This window comes from Phyllostomus discolor, chromosome 13 (assembly GCF_004126475.2).
Source record: "Phyllostomus discolor isolate MPI-MPIP mPhyDis1 chromosome 13, mPhyDis1.pri.v3, whole genome shotgun sequence".
Taxonomy (NCBI): Eukaryota; Metazoa; Chordata; class Mammalia; order Chiroptera; family Phyllostomidae; genus Phyllostomus; species Phyllostomus discolor.
The window spans coordinates 28,990,818-29,012,116 of NC_040915.2; the positions used below are offsets into that span (position 1 = coordinate 28,990,818).

At 40.1% G+C, this 21,299-nt stretch overlaps 1 protein-coding gene across 1 annotated transcript in view; it reads left to right on the forward strand.

The window, feature by feature from the left end:
• The window catches only part of GABRA1 (gamma-aminobutyric acid type A receptor subunit alpha1), a 52,686-nt gene extending 48,776 nt beyond the window's left edge, over positions 1 to 3,910 (forward strand). Inside the window, exon 10 of the mRNA XM_036013670.1 lies at positions 1,000 to 3,910. Within this exon, the coding sequence (XP_035869563.1) occupies positions 1,000 to 1,311 (312 nt within the window). The 3' untranslated portion in view covers positions 1,312 to 3,910. The remainder of the gene's footprint in view (positions 1 to 999) is intronic.
• The last annotated feature ends 17,389 nt before the right edge of the window (positions 3,911 to 21,299 follow it).

A 21,299-nucleotide genomic window follows, 5' to 3' on the forward strand; every position in this document is an offset into this window, starting at 1 on the left:
GCTAACACTGACTGAGAATGGAATTCGGGATACTTTTGCATAATTCTGCTTCATCGTTCGCCCACCTGAAACATAGGGAGAAGGAGCAAATAGTAATTGGCTCAGCAATTCATCCCTGAAATGCAAACCATGCCCCAACTTAGTGACCTGGAATACCAACCGAGCGGCTGGGGACAGCCTGGTGGTACTTCCGTTAGTCCAACTGGGGCTCGCTCCTGTAGCTGCTGTAACCTGTGGACCCTGTCAGTCAGGGCGAGCAGACCCCTGGTGGCCCCTCTCTCGTGCCTGGGGCCCGGTGCTGGCTGGGCGTCTCCCATGGTCTCTGCCACTCGGCAGCCCAGTCCAGGTGTCTTCACACGGCAGTGGCGTGTTTCCAGATGGTAAAGGCCAAGTTTGCAAAGCCTCTGTGGGCAGGCTCCTCCACTGGGACAGCATCACTCTGTTCAAAGTCACAAGTACTTGCTAGACTCAGTGTGTGGGGAAACAGACCCCACCTCTTGACAGGAAAACTGGGAGAACATTGTGCCTGCATTTTTTCCAGCTTTATCAAGATATAATTGAAACATATCACTGTGTGAGTTTAAGTGTGCTTAAGTGTACAATGCGGTTGATTTGATACATTTATATATTGTGAATTGATTACCACCATAGCATTAGCTACCATCTCCCTCCAGTCACATAGTTCGTTACCACTTCTTTTTGTGGTGAAAACATTTAACTTCTGTTCTCTAGCAACATTCAAGTGTATGTATGATACAGTATTGTTAGCTATAATCTCCATGCGGCACATTGATCTCCCACACTGTTAATCTTGTAACTGTATATTGTTGTCTGCGTTTTTACTTTACCCCAATAATACAGTCCTAAATTACATTTCTTAAATTTTAAATAAAGCACAGACTTAGGTTCCAAAGTAAAGGTCACTTTTACTGAGCAAATCATAGACTTGCTCCTCTCCCAGTTTACTGAACAAAATGCTTTTACTCTTTCTTTCCACAGCCAAAGAAAGTGAAGGACCCTCTCATTAAGAAAAACAACACGTATGCTCCCACAGCAACCAGCTACACCCCTAATTTGGCCAGGGGTGACCCTGGCTTAGCCACCATTGCGAAGAGCGCAACCATAGAACCGAAAGAAGTGAAGCCAGAAACGAAACCACCAGAACCCAAGAAAACCTTTAACAGTGTCAGCAAAATTGACCGGCTGTCGAGAATAGCCTTCCCGCTGCTATTTGGAATCTTTAACTTGGTCTACTGGGCTACGTATTTAAACCGAGAGCCTCAGCTAAAAGCCCCCACCCCGCATCAATAGGTCCTTTTTATTCACATTCTTGTTGTTCAGTCCTCTGCACTGGAAATTGCTTTCTGTCCTCAATGCGGTAATTCCCATCTGCTTTATTGCCTCTGTCTTAAGAATCTGAAGGTTTTCTTATTTCCACAATTCACACAACAACAACAAGGCCCCTGTCGGGCAGTCCAGAGCAGAGCAGAGGAGCGGAGCGGAGCGTGCAGCGGAGAGACAGGCTTCTGAGAGCGAGGAGAGTGAGGGAGCCCGAGTGACCACGGAGGAGACAGAATGAGAGAGAGAGGGAGGGGGAAGAAGGGGGCACAGTTCCAAAGACAGGAGGAAAAGGAGAAGCAAAGTCAAACTTAACTATAACTCTAGATTACGTGTAGATATATATTTCCAAATATTCTCAAAAAAAAGAAGATACTGTATATGTCAAAAATATTTTTATGTGAAGGTGTTTAAAAGAGTAAATTATAAATGTTTAATGAAGAAATGTTTAATTTTCAAAGAATCTATGTCTTTATTGCACAAACTATGGTGTGCTCACAGTTTTGTTTTGTTTTTTTTTAAACTGATGTATAATGTGAACATTTTTTGTTTCCAAAGCTAAAGACCCCATCATTTCTCCTGTTACAAATGCCCAACATGTTATTTTGTTGCTAAATGCTGTTCTAAAACTCGTGGAAATTGCATAAGCAAAGGAGCATTTCCTCACTGTAGAGCACATTTAATTCAACGGAGAGAAATGCTCTCAATACGCTGCTTCACTATCACCTCAGCTTTTGCCACTAGACTTGATGAGGAATCATTTTAACAAAGATATACACACAATAAAAACCAAAAAATAAATAAATAAAATACTTTTAAAAGATTCCCTTCCTTATCATGCCTATTTCCAGGTAGCACATGGGCCCAATAATCACTTCATTCCCATTATAAAGATGTTTTAGAAGGGCAAAAATATTTTGCAAGCTCTAGAGTTGTTGAATGTATTCTTTTATATAACAGTACATTAAAAGCTTTAGATTGAAATTTATGACTAGTGAACAAAAATAGAATATTTAAATTATATATGTAAATACACAGCATGAGATTGTACATTTTTTACTTTTTTTAAAGTTGTGTTCTTAAAATACTGTATAAGACTCACCGCTGTTAGCTGTTAGAATGTTAAGTGCTACGGAAATACTTTTAGAGCCTGCATTTAAGATTAGAACAGCTTGTAGGAATCAGATGGGACTTCAGATACACGGGAATAAAGCTCGCCTATGCAGAGAAGGCTTGTAACTTCCCACTGCTGTCTGGTGCATAGCAGGGAATCAGTTGCTATCTGCTCACGTCTCGCCACACTTCCCTAAATTCGGCTCCTGTCAAATAGAAAGAAAACGGGAAAGCTTTTAATGAGAGCTAGAAAATCAACTGTATATTACTGCTATCTTTGCTGATATCAACTATTCCAATAAGTGTTGTACCATTATGTAGCACCAAATATAAAAAAAAATACATGAAAGAATGTATAGAAAATAGCTTTTATGGAGTAATATTATTACATTTCATTTATACTGTAGCAATATATTTGTAGGTATACTATGTAAGGGCTTTGACTACAAGAGGTCCATTAATACTCCCTATGGAAATTCTAGTCTGTCTCATTCCTTCCCAGACGTTTTAGAGATAAATATTTATGCAGAAGGTATTTTTGAAGTCTCCTTTTGTCTGATAGAGTTTCAGAGCTATTTAAGGTTAGCATCCAGAACCCACAGGTCATGGTCTAGAACACACATTTAGAATGCCAAATCACAAACCTGTCAGCACGATCGCCAAGCCAGGAAGTTGGGATTCATGCACAAGTTTTGGGGCAATGTTTATTTCCAAAAGCTGCTATCCAATGATGCAGGAAAATACACTGTGTTTTCCTCAACAAACTCTGGTTTTCTTTCTAAATGTGCTTTATTGTTTGATTTGGTCCTGCCTAAATTTCACGAGCTAGGCCGAGAAAGGCTGAACTGAGGATGTTCATCCTCTGGTATTTTATGTAGATATCATGTATAGAAAATAAAGTAAAATATGGCTCTACCTTCTGTGTTGCTGTTTATCTTGTTATTTTTCGACATTAATCTAATGTATTTATTAAGAGCATTTTATCTTCCAGACTCATCAAAGCTCACATTCGGTCTGTATTTTGCTCATTAGATGTGAATATTTCTTAGTCTGCTTTCTGCTACACAGTGACTGCATTTCTATCATTTCTGAGTATGTTGGTACATGTGGATAGTATTCTATTGTATTAATTGATTGCATAATTTATCAAAGACAAGTTATTCTATGTAGCTTTTCTACAGTGCTTTGCTAAACCATGTAATACTAGTTAAGTCTTCCTTGAAAATAAAGTTACACTCTTATAGAGGACAGTTCCTGTTTACGCCCAGGAATATTTTTTAAAAGATGACACTGAATGTTTATTGCACACTAGTGCAGTGAAGTGGCAATAAAACCTAATATGAATCGGGGTTGTTTATGGCAGATGCATGTATTGCTTTACAGAGTTTAGCAAAAGCTCTTAATTTTATGTCACACTGTATTCTATTATAATAATAAAGCTAACATTATTCAATAACAAGACAGAATGCTTGACTCTTTTTTCATATTATCAATAGGACCTGCCCTCTCCCTGTTCTAAAACATTTTCAGGTAAGAGCACCTAGAACTGCCAGGCGCTGGCAGGGACTTCAGCTACACAGATTTCTGAAGCTGTATCAGTATCAGCAAAATGATCCTAGACGATCATTTTAAATAAATCACTTTAAAAGAGAAGGAGCATTAAACACCTGGTATCTAATGTTACCGGTAGCACTTCAACTCAAAATTTAGCAAACGTAAAGCGAACAGAATCAAAATGCTTAAATGAAAGTACAGTGTGTTCCTATCTATTGTGAATACAGCAAACCTGTTTTCTGATCTCCTCTGGGGAGACGGGGTTGGTTGTTTTGGAGGAGGAAACTGAGCGTTATCGTTTCATTTGAAAACTCCCCCAGAGCGGTTACATTCCTTAATGTTTCTAAAATCACCAAGTCAGATTAAAGTACAGAAATTGCCTTATAATTACTTGAAAGACAAGTGAAAAATCGTTTAAATGACAGGCATAAACCCATACCTGGTTCCCACACACAAGGCCAAATCTGTGTGCGGCACTGGGGGTCGGGCAAAAGCAAAGCAAACTGCACTTGTACAGAGAAAACCTGTGTTTTCCTAAAAAGCTATTCCGGACTTAGCAAAATTAATAATTTTAAAATCTTCCAACTCGCCTGACTGACTCAACCCGAATAAAACTGCCATTTGTAAACTAGCTACACCACCACATTCATTGTTTTCTTGGCTCTCCTAAAACGTAGTGAATGTTGATCACTTAGGCTATCAAACGACAGCCATGCCAAGGCTCACCATAATAATTACCTAAGGAATCAAAACAAGGACGAACTTGGCATTGCTGCTGACCATCTGTTTGAATTTCATTATACCTGTTCGTTAAGACCTTCTGTTGGAGTTTTCCAAAATCTCTCCAGCTTTTGTAAACAAGAACAATTACCTGACTTGATTACATTATAGCCATAATTTAGTCAAATAAATTAACTCCAAATGTTATTTTACTTTAAACTAAACTAAATTTTGCTTAACGTTGCTGGATCTCTACCCTGTGTTAAGTATTGTGCCAGCTGACAGAAATGTAGATGAACATTTCATGGCCTTTTTCATTAAGAAAATCACAGTTCTGATGAGAAAGGAAGACAATATAAATACTGTGAGAGAAGTAAAAGATAAGATACACATAACAGGGGTACCTTGCCACTCTTCAGAAAGTTACATGACTGAAGCTGTAAGAATAACAATGTCTAAGGTCAAACAAAACACAAGTGAGGTGGCCCTGGACCACAAGTCAGTGGATTGGGATATAGCCTCAGCCCAGTGAGACTTTAGCCATTTAATCGCTCGCGTTTGAGACCTGCAGATCCTTTAGGTAATGTGGTAGGTATCATGATTACAGAGATAAAGACAACAGTATGCTCTTGGAAAATTCATGATTTCATAGAGAATCCAAGGGAACCTAAAATTACAACACATTGCACAGGATGTACAATTACCAATAAATAGGTATTTATTATACTCGCCAAGTGGTTTGATGGGAGTCTTCAAATGAACGTGTCAGCTGAGCTATGTTTTTTAAAGATTTTATTTATTTATTTTAGAGAGGGAAGGGAGGGAGGGAGGGGGGGGAGAGAGAGAGAGAAACATCAATGTGCAGTTGCTGGGGGCCATGGCCTGCAACCCAGGCATGTGCCCTGACTGGGAATCGAACCTGCGATGCTTTGGTTCGCAGCCCGTGCTCAATCCACTGAGCTACACCAGCCAGGGCTGAGCTATGTTTTTAAGAATGATTCAACATTGATCAGGCACATTAGTGTTAGGGACGGCTGCTGGTGACAAGGGACAGACCTCTCAGTCAAAGACAATAATACATGAAAACTTAACTCTGGGTGTCACAAAGGCTACTGCCAGGAAACTAGCATGTACGTGTGAACCAGGCCCAGTATGACACCAAAGGAAGCACTGGGGACTGTGGGAAACAGGACATGCCTGGTGTCTTCGGTCTCAGCCCTGGCCGATGGTGCTGGGTGGAGACGGGAGCTAAGCTGTGTATTATTATGTATTCTGATGTCACAGAAAAACACCTGATACTGAAATTCACCATTTCCATTTTGAAATTATGCTGTTTGTCAAGCATAACACACAAACCAGCTGAATTTAGCTAATTCAACTAATTAGTGATCTCTGTTTTCAGAATGTCTGTACAGATTCATACATTCACTTGATCATCGTTCATAGAGCAGCCATATTATGTTTGATGTTAGGATTATTTCACCAAGGGAAAGTGGTCATCCTCCTCAGCAAACTGTAAAACTGTATTTAAACCAATGCTAATTATCTACATTTGTGGAAGTTACATTATTTAGCAACAAGACACTTATAGTCTAAATGGAGGTCAAATTTCCATGGTGTTGTAAAATATTAATGTGCTCTTTGGTTTTGCTTGATAATTTACCTGTCTTTCTCAAACTATAACATGTAGCACACATCAATATGGAAAGGATTTCTTCATTAGTTGTCCATCAAAGTATAATTATGCATATTACATTTCTGATTCTTACTATAAGCACTGTGGTTACAAGAGAAGAAATTCATAAAAGTATGTTGGTTTTCCTCAAAACACTGAAAGTAAGTGATGTTGCTAGATTTTTTTAAAAATGTACTTCCATAGAAAGCTGGTATTTCCAAAACTCACCTTTAAAAAAGTTATACTGAATGCCCTTGACTAATAGTGTAAGTTTTATTTGAAAAATGAATAATCTTACATCACACACACTATGAAAAGAACGGACGTATCATGACAATAAGAGTCACCCTGATAAGGGAAACTCGGCCTGAGTAAGGGCGACGAGGGCAGCCCGTCACAGACAGGTGGGCTCTCTGTGACACTCCGCTATTGCAGCAGAGAGAGTGCGGCCACTGGGATTAGAAATCTCACTTTGCATATTGACTTGGGCCTCTCAGCAGTTTCTTTTGAACCTCGTGTTTGCAGGAAAGAGGAGTAATAATAATGCAGACCGACCAGAATGGCAGGATAAGGGCCTGAGCAAATCTACTCCCCAAATGCAGCGATAGAACTTGACAGGTCTAAAGAAGTAATTTCATGTTCATAGAAAGGCCAAGGCCATTCAACCAAGTAGGAGGGGCTTATTCAGAAAGCAGTACTAAAACTTCTGTAAGAATGTTTGTATGTGGTGTTTTAACCTGGAACGGGGCTCATGACCTCTTCTGCTCCATTTCCACTATCATGCTGCCAGTGAAGGGCGAGCTGTGTAAGCAAACCGTCATCACAGAGGACTCCTTACTCCATTTGGGGCAAAATAGGAAAAAGTTCCTTATCCACAGAAACTGATGGAAACAGCAGCACACTTACAGGCAAATGAACAGAAAGGCCAATGCCCAAGGTAACCAGAAGTCACCATCCTGAAGAGAGAGAGGGAAAAAAACAAAAACAAAAACAAAAAACAAACACCAGAAGATCCAGAAATGGAAATTTAACAGGAAGATGGGGAAAATAAGGCATTGATAGTGGGCTAACCTAAAAAAATTACGCTACCTTCCTTTCATCCGTGGTTTTACTTTTCATGGTGTCAGTTACCCGCAGTCAACTGCAGGATGAACACAGTGACGAAAAACTCCAGAAATAAACAGTTCCTAAGTTTTAACTTGTGCATCCTCTGAGCAGCATGATGAAATCTCATGCTGTCCTGCTCCGACCCACCCAGGATGTGAGTCATCCCTGGGTGCGGAGTCCCTCCACTGCGCGCGCTCCCACCCGTCAGTCCCTTCGGAGCCGGAGCCGTCTGAGTTAGACTGAGCGTCGCTGCGCGGCGCTGCCGGTGCCGACGACGTTCACGCAGCCTGGCTTTACTTCATGACGGCCCCAAAGCACAGGGACGAGGATGCTGGCAGTTCAGAGATGCCAGAGAGGAGCCATGAAGTGTTATCTTTAAGTGAAAAAAGTAGCAGTTTTCAACTTAATAAGGAAAGAATAAAGAACATAGGCTGAGGTTGCTAAGATCTATCGTAAGAACCAAATCTTTGATGCATAAAATTGTGAACAAAGACATTTCTGCTGGTTTGCAGTGAGAAACCACATTCACATAACTTATGTTCCATTTTATTACTAATTATTGTGACTCTCTCACTGTGCCTAACTTATACATTGAACTTGGTCACAGGTCTGTGCGCGCAGGGAGAAACTTAGCACCGAGGGCTGGATGCTATCTGCAGTCTTGGACACCACTGGATGGTCTTAGGATGAAGGCCCCCGAGGACGAAGAGGAGCTACTGCACCATTAGTTCGTACAAATGATGAAATAAGTGATGCTCAAATAAGGAAGGAAAATATTATGACAAGGATACACTAAGCAGGGAGTCTCAATAAGGAGGTGAAAATCATTTAAAAAGTAAGTCTAAAGGGAATATCAGGACTTGGAAATAATCAAAATGATTAAATTACTAGAGCTCAAAAACATATTTGAGAAGTTATTTTATTTTTTACATGTGGTATCAACATTACCCACAATTTACACTTGCTGATTTGTTGGTTTTATTTCAGAAACCAAAATAACAGTATCTGGGTGCGAGGAAGGTGGGAGGAGACCAAAGATTTAAGCAGTAAAGTATGATTTTACTAGGAAAAGTATATACAGTTTACTGACAATGACAAGGAATTAAAAATTTTACTGAAATAAATCTGGAGATTTTATCTTATTTAATATAAGGCCAGTAACTATAATAAATGTCCTCCACAAAGGAAAGAGTAAACATAAAATGAAGAAATAAACCCATTTAAATCAGAAGCTTTTCTTACGTAATAAAACTCAAATATTTTTGAAAATTGAATTGCTTTGTCCTTTAAGAGGAAAACCAGTCTTAGATGTTATACATAAGACTGTCATTTCCCCTCAGCACCACAGAACAGCTGTTTGCAGGTCAGGCAGTTAACACTGGCTCCTGCTATTTGTGGCTATCTTTGCGTTGCCCATTCGCTCCAGTTTTCAACTGATGAAGAGCAGGGAAATGACTCTGGATATTATAAGTATCAATGTTTTACAATCCTGAAAGATGAAGCTTAATTTCTGCTCGGAAGGATCTCGTCTTAGAGTGTGGCCCGTGTGCACGTCATAAGGAAGCACCGCCCAGACCCGCACATCGTTGAAGGCTGTGACGCCTCATGGTTGACTACAAGCTGGATTTCTGGACTCATGATTATCTAGGGGTGAGAGGTGCAATGGGCTCTCTTCAAATTACCATAGAGCATTTCTCCTTCAACAAAATCATTCAAGTACTAAAAGGTAAACATTTTGAATTGTTTTTTATTAACATTGGTGACCCTCCACAGTCCTATTTCTGCAGGGACCACCGCTGGGAGCTGGGGAACTGATGTGTGGGGACTGAATCCACATATTGGAAGTCAGCTGTCCACATGAGTTCAGCTCTTTCCCGTCATGGACAATGCAAAAATGGAAAGAAATAGTATACAAAAGTCTTTTTAAATTCAAGCCTTTGGTGCTACTGGTTAAAGACATTCTCCAGAACCTTTTTGATTCAACAAATACTTTCTCTTAAGTTAGAAATTATTCAAAAGTAAGATGAAAGTGATGTGTGCCCCACAGAAAGTGGCCCTTGCCTTCTCAACAAATTCTGGCTGATGCCCCAGGAAAAAGTCCAATCTTGATGCACAATCACATCTGAGTCTTCCTTGGATCTTAAATAAACCTCTCCACAGGAAAATGAACCATTGTACAATATAACAGTGATAATAATCACTAATTAATAACTTGATGATGTATTGTTTTCTTAGTGTCAGAAGTTGCACTAGATGATTTTCACATACTATCTAATTCTCGCTCTCACATGAGACTTTACTACCTGCAAGGCCTATTTCAAATGCTTACCAAAACCACCCCTTTCTCTAAATGAAAAGAATTCTTTTTTTCTGCCTATCCTGCACTCTGTTCTTATAAATTGATCTTTCATGAGAAAAATGGGCCAGTAGTTTATACTAATCCATGTAGTCTTTATATTCTAACGTGTAATTTAGTAACTTTTATATATTAAGTGAAACGTTGGCATTGGAACTCTTACTTTTGACAGAATGCATAAAAGGCTCATAACCCAGCTCTGAGTTGATAAAGACATATAAGTTCAAATAAATAATCCCAGAAGAGCGTGGCAGACGTGAAGAGATGAGACTTGGGTTTTGGCTGGAAGCCCTTCTATGTGCTTTCAATGAACAGAAGTCGGGAGTGAGAAATACCCTAATGCCATCTATTAGAAAATATTTCTTATTGAGACATACTATTATTTTGAAGCCAACAAAATAAATCCCAGATGTCCACAATTGGTAAATGTAATTTGGGCTCCTACATGCAAACGTGGGAAGTGTAATTATATGCATTTGTTGATGTAATCAAAGGATCTTCTCTAGCTTCTTCTCCCTAAGCTAATATCTACAATAAAGTTCAGTGGTTTTAGTAACATCGATATCGATGCATTGTTTAGATAGAAAGGTGAACAAGGCATCTTGGAAACCGCACTGGCTGGGGACTTGAGATCACATGTGAGACACCACCTCTGCCATGAACTGCAAACTGGCAATTCATGTCTCTGTGCCCTAGTGACTTCATCTATGAAATGAGGCGATTGCCCAGGGTGTAACCTACACATATACAGAAAGACGGGCAACAGTAAATGAAAAAGGAACAACTGGATAATGGATAATAAATGAAGCTGTGTTTGGAATGGGAAAATTACCGTATTTCTTGGACTGTAAGATGCACCTAGGGTTTAGAGGAGGAAAATAGGAAAGATTTTGAAGCAAAAAATGTGGTAAAATATTTAATAACATAAAATAATATTTCGCCAATGTAAACAGAACTCAACATTAACAACCATTATTCCTCTCAAATTGGGGGGGGGGGAGGAGTACATCTTATAGTCCAAAAATACAGTAGATGTCCACAGTTTTATTTTTTATTTAAAATTGCTTGTTTATGTATACTTTCCAGTTTTATCGAGACAGGAAAGTCTGGCAACACTGACTGGACTTGTGCCCTGCAAGGCAATGGTGAAAATAAGGTAAGTGGCTGCTGCCCCTTTCAGACCGGGCATGAGCCTTCCAGGTCTTCATACCCTCGTCGCCCTCTGTGGTGCTGTCCCCGCCACCCAGCCACAGGCCTGCTTCTGTAGTCGGTATTATCTTTCTTAGCTCTGTGGGCATTCGGACATCCCCAGCCTCTCAATGGAAACTGGGCTGTTGGACTTTTGGTGCAGTGGGCACTTAACTCTTTCTTTCTCTCATATTTGGGGAAATAACTTCGTGTGTGTGTGTGTGTGTGTGTGTTATGTAGTGTCAGGGTCTGTTTGCATCCCTCTCCCTCTCTTTCTTTTGATACATAAATAGAGTAAAAGAGAGATACAGACACACACATACATACTCATACATAGGTAGTTATTATCTCTCCAAATAGTTCCTCCTATTCGCAGAACCTGGTAAAAAAAAAAAAGGGGGGGGGGTAAAAAGCATAACAAAGATGGTGCTATATTTTTTAGTCTAAAATTGTAACATGCCCATAGGTGATCTTGATTCTAAATGAATGTTCTCAAGACCTAATGACTTCTTGTGGTGCTAATGACACCTGTATTTTTTAAAATAAAGAAAGGGAAAATTCTCTATATTGGCATCCCTGGCTCTCAGATACCTCTTTGCCTTTGTTGTTGCCAAAGGTTATTGGGACAAAGCAGAAATGACAGATTGTCTAGAGACCACAGCGCAGCTAGCAGCCCCAGCAGTCCAGGCAGCCCAGGGAGCAGCCTGAGCACACTGCCAGGCCCTGCGCTCTGTCATCAGGACCGCTAAATGATGCAGGTGGCATGGAGGCCGGGCATCCTGGTGTGACACGGGAGATATAAGTGAATATTCCCTTTCCACCTGTTCCTTTTGGCTCTGCACCATTCAATGCAAATGTCTTCAAGAGCAAAGGGGCCTGCTTTTGAGAGGCCAGAAAGCTTCTTTCTAGCCATAAAGATAGTAAATACAAACCTAAGAAAAAATAAAACAATAGCCAAAAAAAAGCCTGTTTGTCAGAGGCAGAAAGAGTAGAGATAACCACAAAGCCAAGGATCTCTGCAGATCTCAGAGACTGGGTACTTTTCAGCGGCCCCTGTTCCCCGCTGCCTTGGAGATGACGTTCTCCTGCATGCAACCGGGCACGTGCCTGGGCCAAAAGTTACAGTCCCTGTGAGTATTTGCCTTATGGGACACACCTCAACCTCTGCAGACTTCTCCAACCTCTAAGGCAGAACTTTGGTTTTCAATCAATTTCTCATTCTTATTTCCTCTCATCTAATTTCAAGTTTGTCTTATTCTTCTTATTCTCTTCACCAGCAATCCAGCCTTCATTTGCTTTGCCTGGCACCCACAGTCTCAGGCCCTAACCCATTCACTCCCACACCCGTCTATGCATCCTGAGATCCTTACTGGCCAAGTAACTCACCATGGAGGCATCCGTCATATACAATCAGTATTAACCTTAAGGCAAAGCTAGTATACTGTTGAGTCAGCTACAAGCTCAGCTCTGATCGACTCCAAAAACTGCATTCTTAACTTCAACATAATTTCACCAAAAACACAAGAAAAACTACAAATTGAAGGGACAAAATACAGTGTGAGTTTGAGCTCAGGAAATCAGGGAAGAACACTACTTCAGCTATTCCCAATGGACAGGTAAGGACTGAATAAACAGGCAGGAGGTAATGCTCACCAGGGGAAGGTACCCAAGGACAGAGGTTCCAATTCAGAAACAACTGGGGCAGTGTGAGAACAAGGGGTAAATGGGCCATTTAAGCCATTCTCTTTTCTTTTTTAATGGGAGAGCAACAGATGACATTTACATGGTAAGGTGATGGTTCCACAATCACGTGTCTTGAAGTCTGCATCATTTCCATCACGAAGGGAGGGCAGTGCTTATGCTTATGAGTATGGAGTCTACTTTAGTGAGACCAAACTTCAAATTTCCTCTGGCACTAACTCTCCGTGTAAACAAGGGTAAATCCCATATCCTTTCTAGATCTTATTTTCCCGATATAAAGTGGAAATATTATTATTTGGATTCCAGATTGATTGAAAAAACTGAATGAGGTAACACACGAAGAAACTAAGTATAATGCCTAGCACATAGAATTGTTCAGAAATTATATTACTATTAACATTCATGATTCATTCATACAATGTTTTCTGGAGTATCTTTAGGTTGCATTTACTGTGCTAGGCACTAGGGACAGAAGTAGAATAAAATCGACCTCCTATTCTCATGCCATTATCTACTGAAGAGAATGGAAAGTTAGTCAACAGTTTCAATACCATGGCATACACAATGTGACTAAGGCAAGTACAAAAGTCCTGGGTCTCCCACAGTGGAGTGAACCATCCCAGGGGCTGAAGGGATGAGGAGTTTACCTGATTTATACCTTGGAGGTCAGGTAATGTTTCCGAGATACAGAACTAATGAGCTGACAAGCCTGAGGAAGGACCTTCTAAGCAGAAGGAACAGCAGGTGCAAAGCCGTCCCAGACAGTTGAGAGGAGCTCAGCCAAACGGCGCACCTGGAGGACACTCCTGTGCAGCCAGGACAGAAGGTGGGGCTGGAGGGCTTCCTAAGGTTCTGGCTTTTGTTCAGCACTGATTTGAATAGGGATGGTGGAGGGTGCTACCCTACGTGTAAAAATCACAAGGAGAGAGAGGAGGGAAGTGAGTGCTTCTTACAGTCTATTGTAGTGGCTAAAGGCATGGACTTTGTTGACAATGAGGTTTTGTACTTTTATACTCGGTTGCTACCTATGTGACTGTGGACAGGTCAACTGCTGCAAGCCTCATTTTCCTTTCGACGAAATGGGAACAACTTTCTTTTAGGTTATGACAGTGATTAAGAAAATATGAATGAACAATCAATCGGCTCAGCGCCTGGTCTACAGCATCACTCTCTATTTGCCGCCTCTGCTCATCACTCATTGTTTCGTTAACACTAGTGACTTTGGCTCCAGAGTGCTGGGCAGAGTACCGAAGCCACACCTGCTGCCACTGCTGTCACCACTTCTCCTGCATAAATAAAATGCGATAATCCATAAAATTTATACTGAAAAAAGGAAAACTTAACCTTGAAAACTGTAACATGATTACAAAAGAGATGGAATTAGAGAAAGCCTTGTTTAAAATATCACACATGATCACTTGCCTCTCTTCCCCATTTCCTCCTCCTTCCGACCTCCTGCTGTCTCCCGGTGCTCTTCCCCACCTGCTTCCATGACCCGAGCCCTACCCACAGTTTTCGAGACCATCTTCACCCCCGTGCTGTTTGAGAGGTGTCCAACCTTTGGGCATCTCTGGGCCACATCAGAAGAAGAAAAGTTGTCTTGGGCCACATGTTACATACACAAACACTAATGAAAACTGATGAACCAAAAAAACAAGGTTTGAAGTAAATTTATGATTTTGCGTTGGGCCACATTCATTGCCATCCTGGGCCATATGGGGCCTGTGGGCTGTGGGCTGGATGCCCCTGTTAGAGGAAAAGGTTTTGTAAAGAAGTCATAATGGAATAAGTAACCCTTTATAATGTGTGGTCCTGTTCCCTTGAACACAAATGGTTTTATTAAGGCTTAAAGACTGACATAAAGTTCTTCCAAAAAATTTGGAAGTTGAGTCACTTAAATATTTTGCTTAAACTATCACAATGGAAATATCAGCTAGCATTTATTAGTTTATTACTATGTGCCACATATTGGCTAGTAATTGTATATATAGTATGGCATGTTCTAATTATTAATTATTTTTACTTATTTGAAAATGGAAGGGCTAAAGTAAATTAGTTTGGTACAACTGACATATGACTGATTAACTCAGAGTCTTTGATTTAAAAAGAAAACTTAAACTTGATTATGTAACCCAAAACTCCAGACAAGGAAATAGAAAAAGTAATATTTTTGCTCATTGATTGGTGGGCATTCTTGGGCAGGCTGTCTTCTCTTCACTGGCCCTTGACTTACAAATCTGTAAAGTAAATAAGTATGTCTGAGACATATTGACAATCGTAGGTTTCTATAATTTTATATGAGCCCTCAATAGATTTCTTAGTGCAACTGGCATTTTCTCAGTCTCCCTGGGAAATTCTTGGGATCATTTACTTCAGAAAGGCAACTAGGGGGTTATAGATTATATCGGTCTACGAGTGGAAAATACCTATCATTCCCTCAATCCTCTTCCAGGGTAGATATTGCTAATTAATTACCAAGACATTTATGTCAGTACTGAATGAGGCTTCATTATCCCACCACTAACCAGAACTGACATGAGAGATAAAACTTACTCATCAACACATCTACATAGCGATGAAATGCCACCATAGAAAAAACCTACAGATTTCACAAGCACCATTTTGAAATACAAAATTTACAATGCTGGGGCCAAAATCTCTCTCTTTTTCTTTTTTTTTTTTGCATCTCCTTGGATCCTGTGTGTCTTCACAGACCAAATCAAACTCCATGTTCTTCCTGCCTCCTTCCCTATTTTTGCTTTTTTTAAGTAGCCAAAAGACCCACTGCCTGAATCATAGTTATGCTCCATTTGGAGCATGATTATACAATGTCTCATAGAATTAGATGAGTGTGTCTTCTGTTAATTCATTTACTTCTTATTCAACAAATATTTGCTATATCGTGTTTATGAACTAGTCACTATGAATAAAATATGAATAAGGTAGACGCAGACTCTAAACTTATGGAACTTCCTCTTTCACAGCAAGTAAGCAACCACTGAAAGGTGTGATAAAAGAGTTATAGAAGCATGTAGCAGAAGCATCTGGAATATAAAGGAAGTCCTCCCAGAGAAAATGTAGGTTGAACTGCAGAGGATATTGAGGGATTAGAGATGCACAGACAAGTGAGACGAGATTTTCACGAGGTGCAAATGTCTGGCGCCAGGTGAGAAACAATGGGGACACATGGTGAGAACAATGAGGAGAAACGGCTGGTGACATAAGGAAGGACAGAGAGTTACGTCTCAGCTGCAAAATGGGGGATAGTAAGGGATGAGTCTGAAGCTCTGGGAAGGAGTCTATTAATAAAGTCCTTAAAAGTAATAAAAACTAACTTGTAGGTAACATTCCAGAAAATGAAGGAACTTATCGAACGGACTAAGCCATGTAATTGATGGAGAAGCTATGCTAGGTGACAAGAAATACAGGAACTAAAAGGTTCCTAAGGGATCTTTTTCCGTGCAAGGAATTCATGGAATTTTCTTTCAAACACAGTCATTGCAATGACTCCACTCCACCCACTTCAGGTCTTGTTTGTCCCTCTACTCTGGAGCCAATTCTTGGAAAAGTTGGATTGGTCTAGCTTGTATCACGTGCTCACTCTTTGGAGAGGCCATGATTGATGACTCTAACAGAACACCATGAAATGGGAGGGGTAATTCCCCACCCCCCAAAAATATGCATGGCGGGGTGCTGTGTTGGTGAAAGGAGCCGTAAGAGATAAAGAAGAAATTCAAAAGATGCCTACAATATCATGATTAGAAATTTGAATGTTAAACTGAGAGCAATGGAATAATAACTGAACAGGTAGTTAGTACAGGAGAATGAAATGGTGGGAGGCACCGTGAGAAGAATATTAATTCAAGACATACTAATCCTGCAGAACGAAAAAGGCAAGGGGATACTATACACACACACGCACATAAAATCATGGCAGCCAAAATACTCCCAAGAACTAAGGAAGAGCTCACTAAACATCTACTCATATGACTTAGATGCACAACTCTCTTAGAAAGTTCTTAGTACATTTTAGCATTTGTATACATTCCACACTTTATATCTCAAAGTGTTCAACTTGTTCTTGTTTTGTACATAAATAATAGTATTTACCTTTAATTCCACAATTTCATAGTTTTATTGCCTAATTATAAAAAAGTACACATTTGCTCATAGGGAGAATGAAATTACTTCATTTGAAAGAGTAACTTGATACATTGGTACATTGCACTGTGTGTCTGCCACCCCAAGCCAAATCTTTTGTCACTGTATTTTGAATCCCTTTATTGTTGGGAACCACCCTGCCTGGTTTCAGAAGCTGTAACCCCCACATGGCTAAGGCTGAGTGAGCGACCTTCAGACCATAAGCTACTAAAGAGACAAAGTTTATCTCCCTGGCAGGTGCGCCACCTCTGCCTCTTTTACTTCACCCTGCCTGGCCCCCAATGCATGATTGGTTAGCCAATGATGGGTAAGATTCCTCAAGGGAGGGACAATCTAAGACAGGCATGATCACAGGGGGCCCTCAAGGAAGGACTTGGGGGCTACAGCAAAGGGGGGTGATAGACCCTCGCCCCACAGCTTTGACAAAGCCTGAGTCCTCATTCTGTCTGTGAGAAGTCTCCTAATCTCTTGGCTGCCTACTTCCCCTGCCTGACTTAAGCCTGAAACAATGACAGAGGGCAGTGCAGCCCTGTGGTGGAAAGGGCGGGTTCCCCAGGTGATCAGGCTTAAGAAAGAATGCATAAAATCCCATGAAACCTGCTTTGCTAAGAATGATAAGGGTCCAAGCAGGAAATGAGTTTGTTTCCCAAAGTTTTGTAGCCCTTTTGCTCACAGACCCTGACTCAGAATAAACCTTAGTAGTTCTTTGTATGTTATCTATTGTTTGATCCTTACCGCCTAACAATGATTAATGAGCTTTACCTGTATTCCTGTGCAAACAAACCCAATAAAAGCCCATTGAGGAAAAGGCTCTTGGTCCTTCTCCTTTGAGAGATCGGCCACCTTTCCTCCCCAAGCAGATCATGTCTTAGTAGACTTGTTCTCATCTGTGGTGGCTGGAGGGGGGCCCTGTGGGTGGAGCCCCCCCCCATTGTATCATAGAATTGTACATATGAAACCTATATCACTTTATTAACCAATGTCACCTCAGTAAATTTAATTTAAAAAATGAAATGTCAGTAAATAAGATCACACACAATATAGAGGCATAATGCACACTTATAAACTGTTTAGTGCACTCTACATAAATTTTATGATATAAAAGAAAAGAGAATCTTTGTCTGAGAAGAAAAAAGGCCATAGAGGAAAACAATAGTGTCCCAAACTTGCAGGCATTGGTTAACATGCAAGAAGGTAGAAAACCTTAGTAAGTGGACATGTAAGAAAACTATGATAAATAACCTGAAATTTTGCTTTGTTAATGATGGAGGCTTTTGCAAAGCTCAGACTTCAGCTTCTGTCTCTTCCGCAGCTATAGGAAATATAATAATGTTCTTTACCAATTTCTGAGGAAATAAAAATAATTTTTTTCTGGAATTTGACAGCAAATAATTAGAAGATACGGATGTTAATAAGTTTTAATATAGTCTGAGTTAAATCAATTAAATAATTTTACTTCTTAAGTTACTATAACAGCAGCCCAGATTTCAGATAATTTCATATTTCTGGAACAGAGAGAGATGGCAAGGGACAAAGAAAATCACGAAATTTCTAAGGCAAAACAAAAGGGAAATGTTCTAGAAAGAAGGTTGCTTTCATACAGATGCAAGCAGGTATTTGGGAATTAGGGATGAAAATCTGTAGTCCTCACCCTACACACCAAAGTCACAAAAAAAGGAAAATGAGAAAGCGGAGCCAGGGCTCAAGAGAGTTAGAAATGAAATATAAATTAAATGTAATCATGCCGTGTATTACCACCTCTGCTCCTGCACAGCTCAAAACCCATTTCAGTATAAACAGTGTCGTGCTGTTCCATCTGTAACAAGCTGACCTCAGAGGGGGAAAAAAAAGATCTATTTTCACAACTGAAGCTGACTCTTGATTAAGGAAATATGATTCTAAGAGCAGTTGTGGCACAGTGTTATGATTCAAATAAACTCTTCAAATTTGAAAGAATATAATCAATCAGTCTTCCAGGAAACCTGACCTTCCTCTCTTTGCCTCTCCTCTCCTCTCTGGCTCTTTTTTTCTCATTCTTAAGACATCACTGACATGATATTGTGTAAGTTTAAGATGTACCATAGCTGATTTGATACATTTATATATTGTAATATGATTACCACCATAGTTAACACCTCTATGATGGCACATAACTATCCTTTATTTTATTTTGGGGGTGAGACATTTAAGATCGACTCTCTTAGCGCGTTTGGAGAACATAACCCAGCGTTGCTGTCTGTACTTGCTGTGCTACCACTTCATCTCCAGAACACACTCATCTTCTTGTTGCACGTTTTCTCCCTCGGATCAGCACCTCCAGCCTTTCCTCACCTGTCAGCCCTGCTAACCATCATTCTCCTCTCTGCTCTCAGTCTACAGAACAATGAGGTCAGCAAAATCATCTTAACACCTAAGAAAAAGATATGAGCGATAAGAAGATACCAGCAGAAATAAGTACAAGGGGACATGAAACTATTACCTTCAAAACACTGGAAAAGAAATCCCAATACCACGCGGAAAGATGTCTGACATCACTAACTACCAGGGAAATGCAAATCAAAACCACAATGAGATGTCACCTCACACCTGTGAGAATGGCTATTGTCAAAAAGACAAAAAACAGCAAGTGTTGGCAAGGATCTGAAGAAATGGGGATCCTCAACTCATAGTAGGGCCTTTTGGGGGGAATGTAAAATGGTACATCCATTGTGGAAAAGAGTATGGAGATCCCTCACGAAAGTAAAAGGAGAACCAACATACAGCCCATAAATTCCACTTACAGGTATTTACTAGGATTTAGGGAAATACAATAATACACTATGGTCAAATTTTCAAACGTTAAAATGTCTGAGGACTCCAGCTGTGAGGAAGAATGTGGGGAATCTCGAACTCGTACTCGCCCTGTGGGTTGTTAACTGGTACATCAGCCATGGGTGACATCTAACAGGTTTGGCACGTGCTCACTTCCATGAGCCATGTACACAACGCCACACACAGGGTTCAAGGCACAGGCCCACGGGCTGAATCCGGCCCTCCACCATGTTTTATCCGGCCCGGCACCTTGTTTCTACCCGGCGGCAGCGCCAGCTCTCGCTTAACTGTGGAGGAGAAGTTATACTGATACGGTCCTAAAATTACACTCGGCCCTTTGAAGGCAACCGCGAGGCTGATGTGGCCCCCAGGGACAATGAGTTTGACTCCCCTGGTTTAAATCTTTCTCGTCCAACTATCATCAGCTTTGCATTTGGTTTTCTTATTTATAACATGAAGATAACGATTGTGGCCACTTCAGCATTGGGTCAGCTCATATGTGTAATATGTGTGAAGACACAGGACCAGGCCCGACTGACCTGGGAAGGTGGCACAGGGAATTTCAGTTCTCTCAATAGTGATTTTCACATTGATTTCACTTGAAGAACATTGGAAGTAAATTGAATAATGTTAAGTTTCATAAAGCATATATTGAGTTATGTTGAGTCACAGGCATTTATTTAAATTACTCATTTGAATGGTTTAATATATTAAAGTTTTACCTTAACAATTATAATTATTTATACCATACCTCTATAAAAAGAAAGAAAAGTAATTTATTTACTCATCTGCTGGCCCCAGCAGCATTTATGTATATAATCCTACTACCTCTAAAACAATGAGATTTATTTTCAGTACAGGTTTCAAGTATATTTCACAATTACAGAGTCACTTTACAACACATATAGACATATAAATGTAGTTTTATCAGCTATAAACTAAAACTGAACTTACATTACTAAATACTAATATAAAATGTTTAGGTTTTAATCACATTTAACATCAATGAATTTTACTAGAATTTTGTCTTTGCTGTTTTGTACACTTTCTTGTTTTGCTCAATTCCTCTACACTTTAGCCAGCTTTTAAAATGGAGAGCCAGAACTCAAGCATCCGGAGATAAATTGCTTCTTTTATACAACTTTAAATGTTGATTTTGAAATTACTCATTGCATTATCAAGTTACCATAAATTTTCATTCTTATTCTAGTGCTCCAGATTCCATTACTGGCCGTAATGTTTTGAAAAAAATGTTTTATCATTATATCATAAATCACTTCTGAAGCATTTTCCAGAAATCAATGAACAAAATCATGTAATTTCAACATTTTCCTTAAAGGTAAATTGAGTTGTCAGACTGAATGATCTGGGAATTAATAGAACAAAATTGAAAACTGTTCTTTGAGCAAAGGCTAGAGAGCAAGTGAGGGAGATGGAGAAAGAATACCACTGATAAAATGCTAGTTCAGGAGAGGTTTTCCTCATGACGCCGCCTCTGGTGCGGGCTCTCTCGTGAGGCTGAGGTGCACAGCACTTACTCCACAACTAAACAATGAGCAAAGCAGGCAGCAAGGA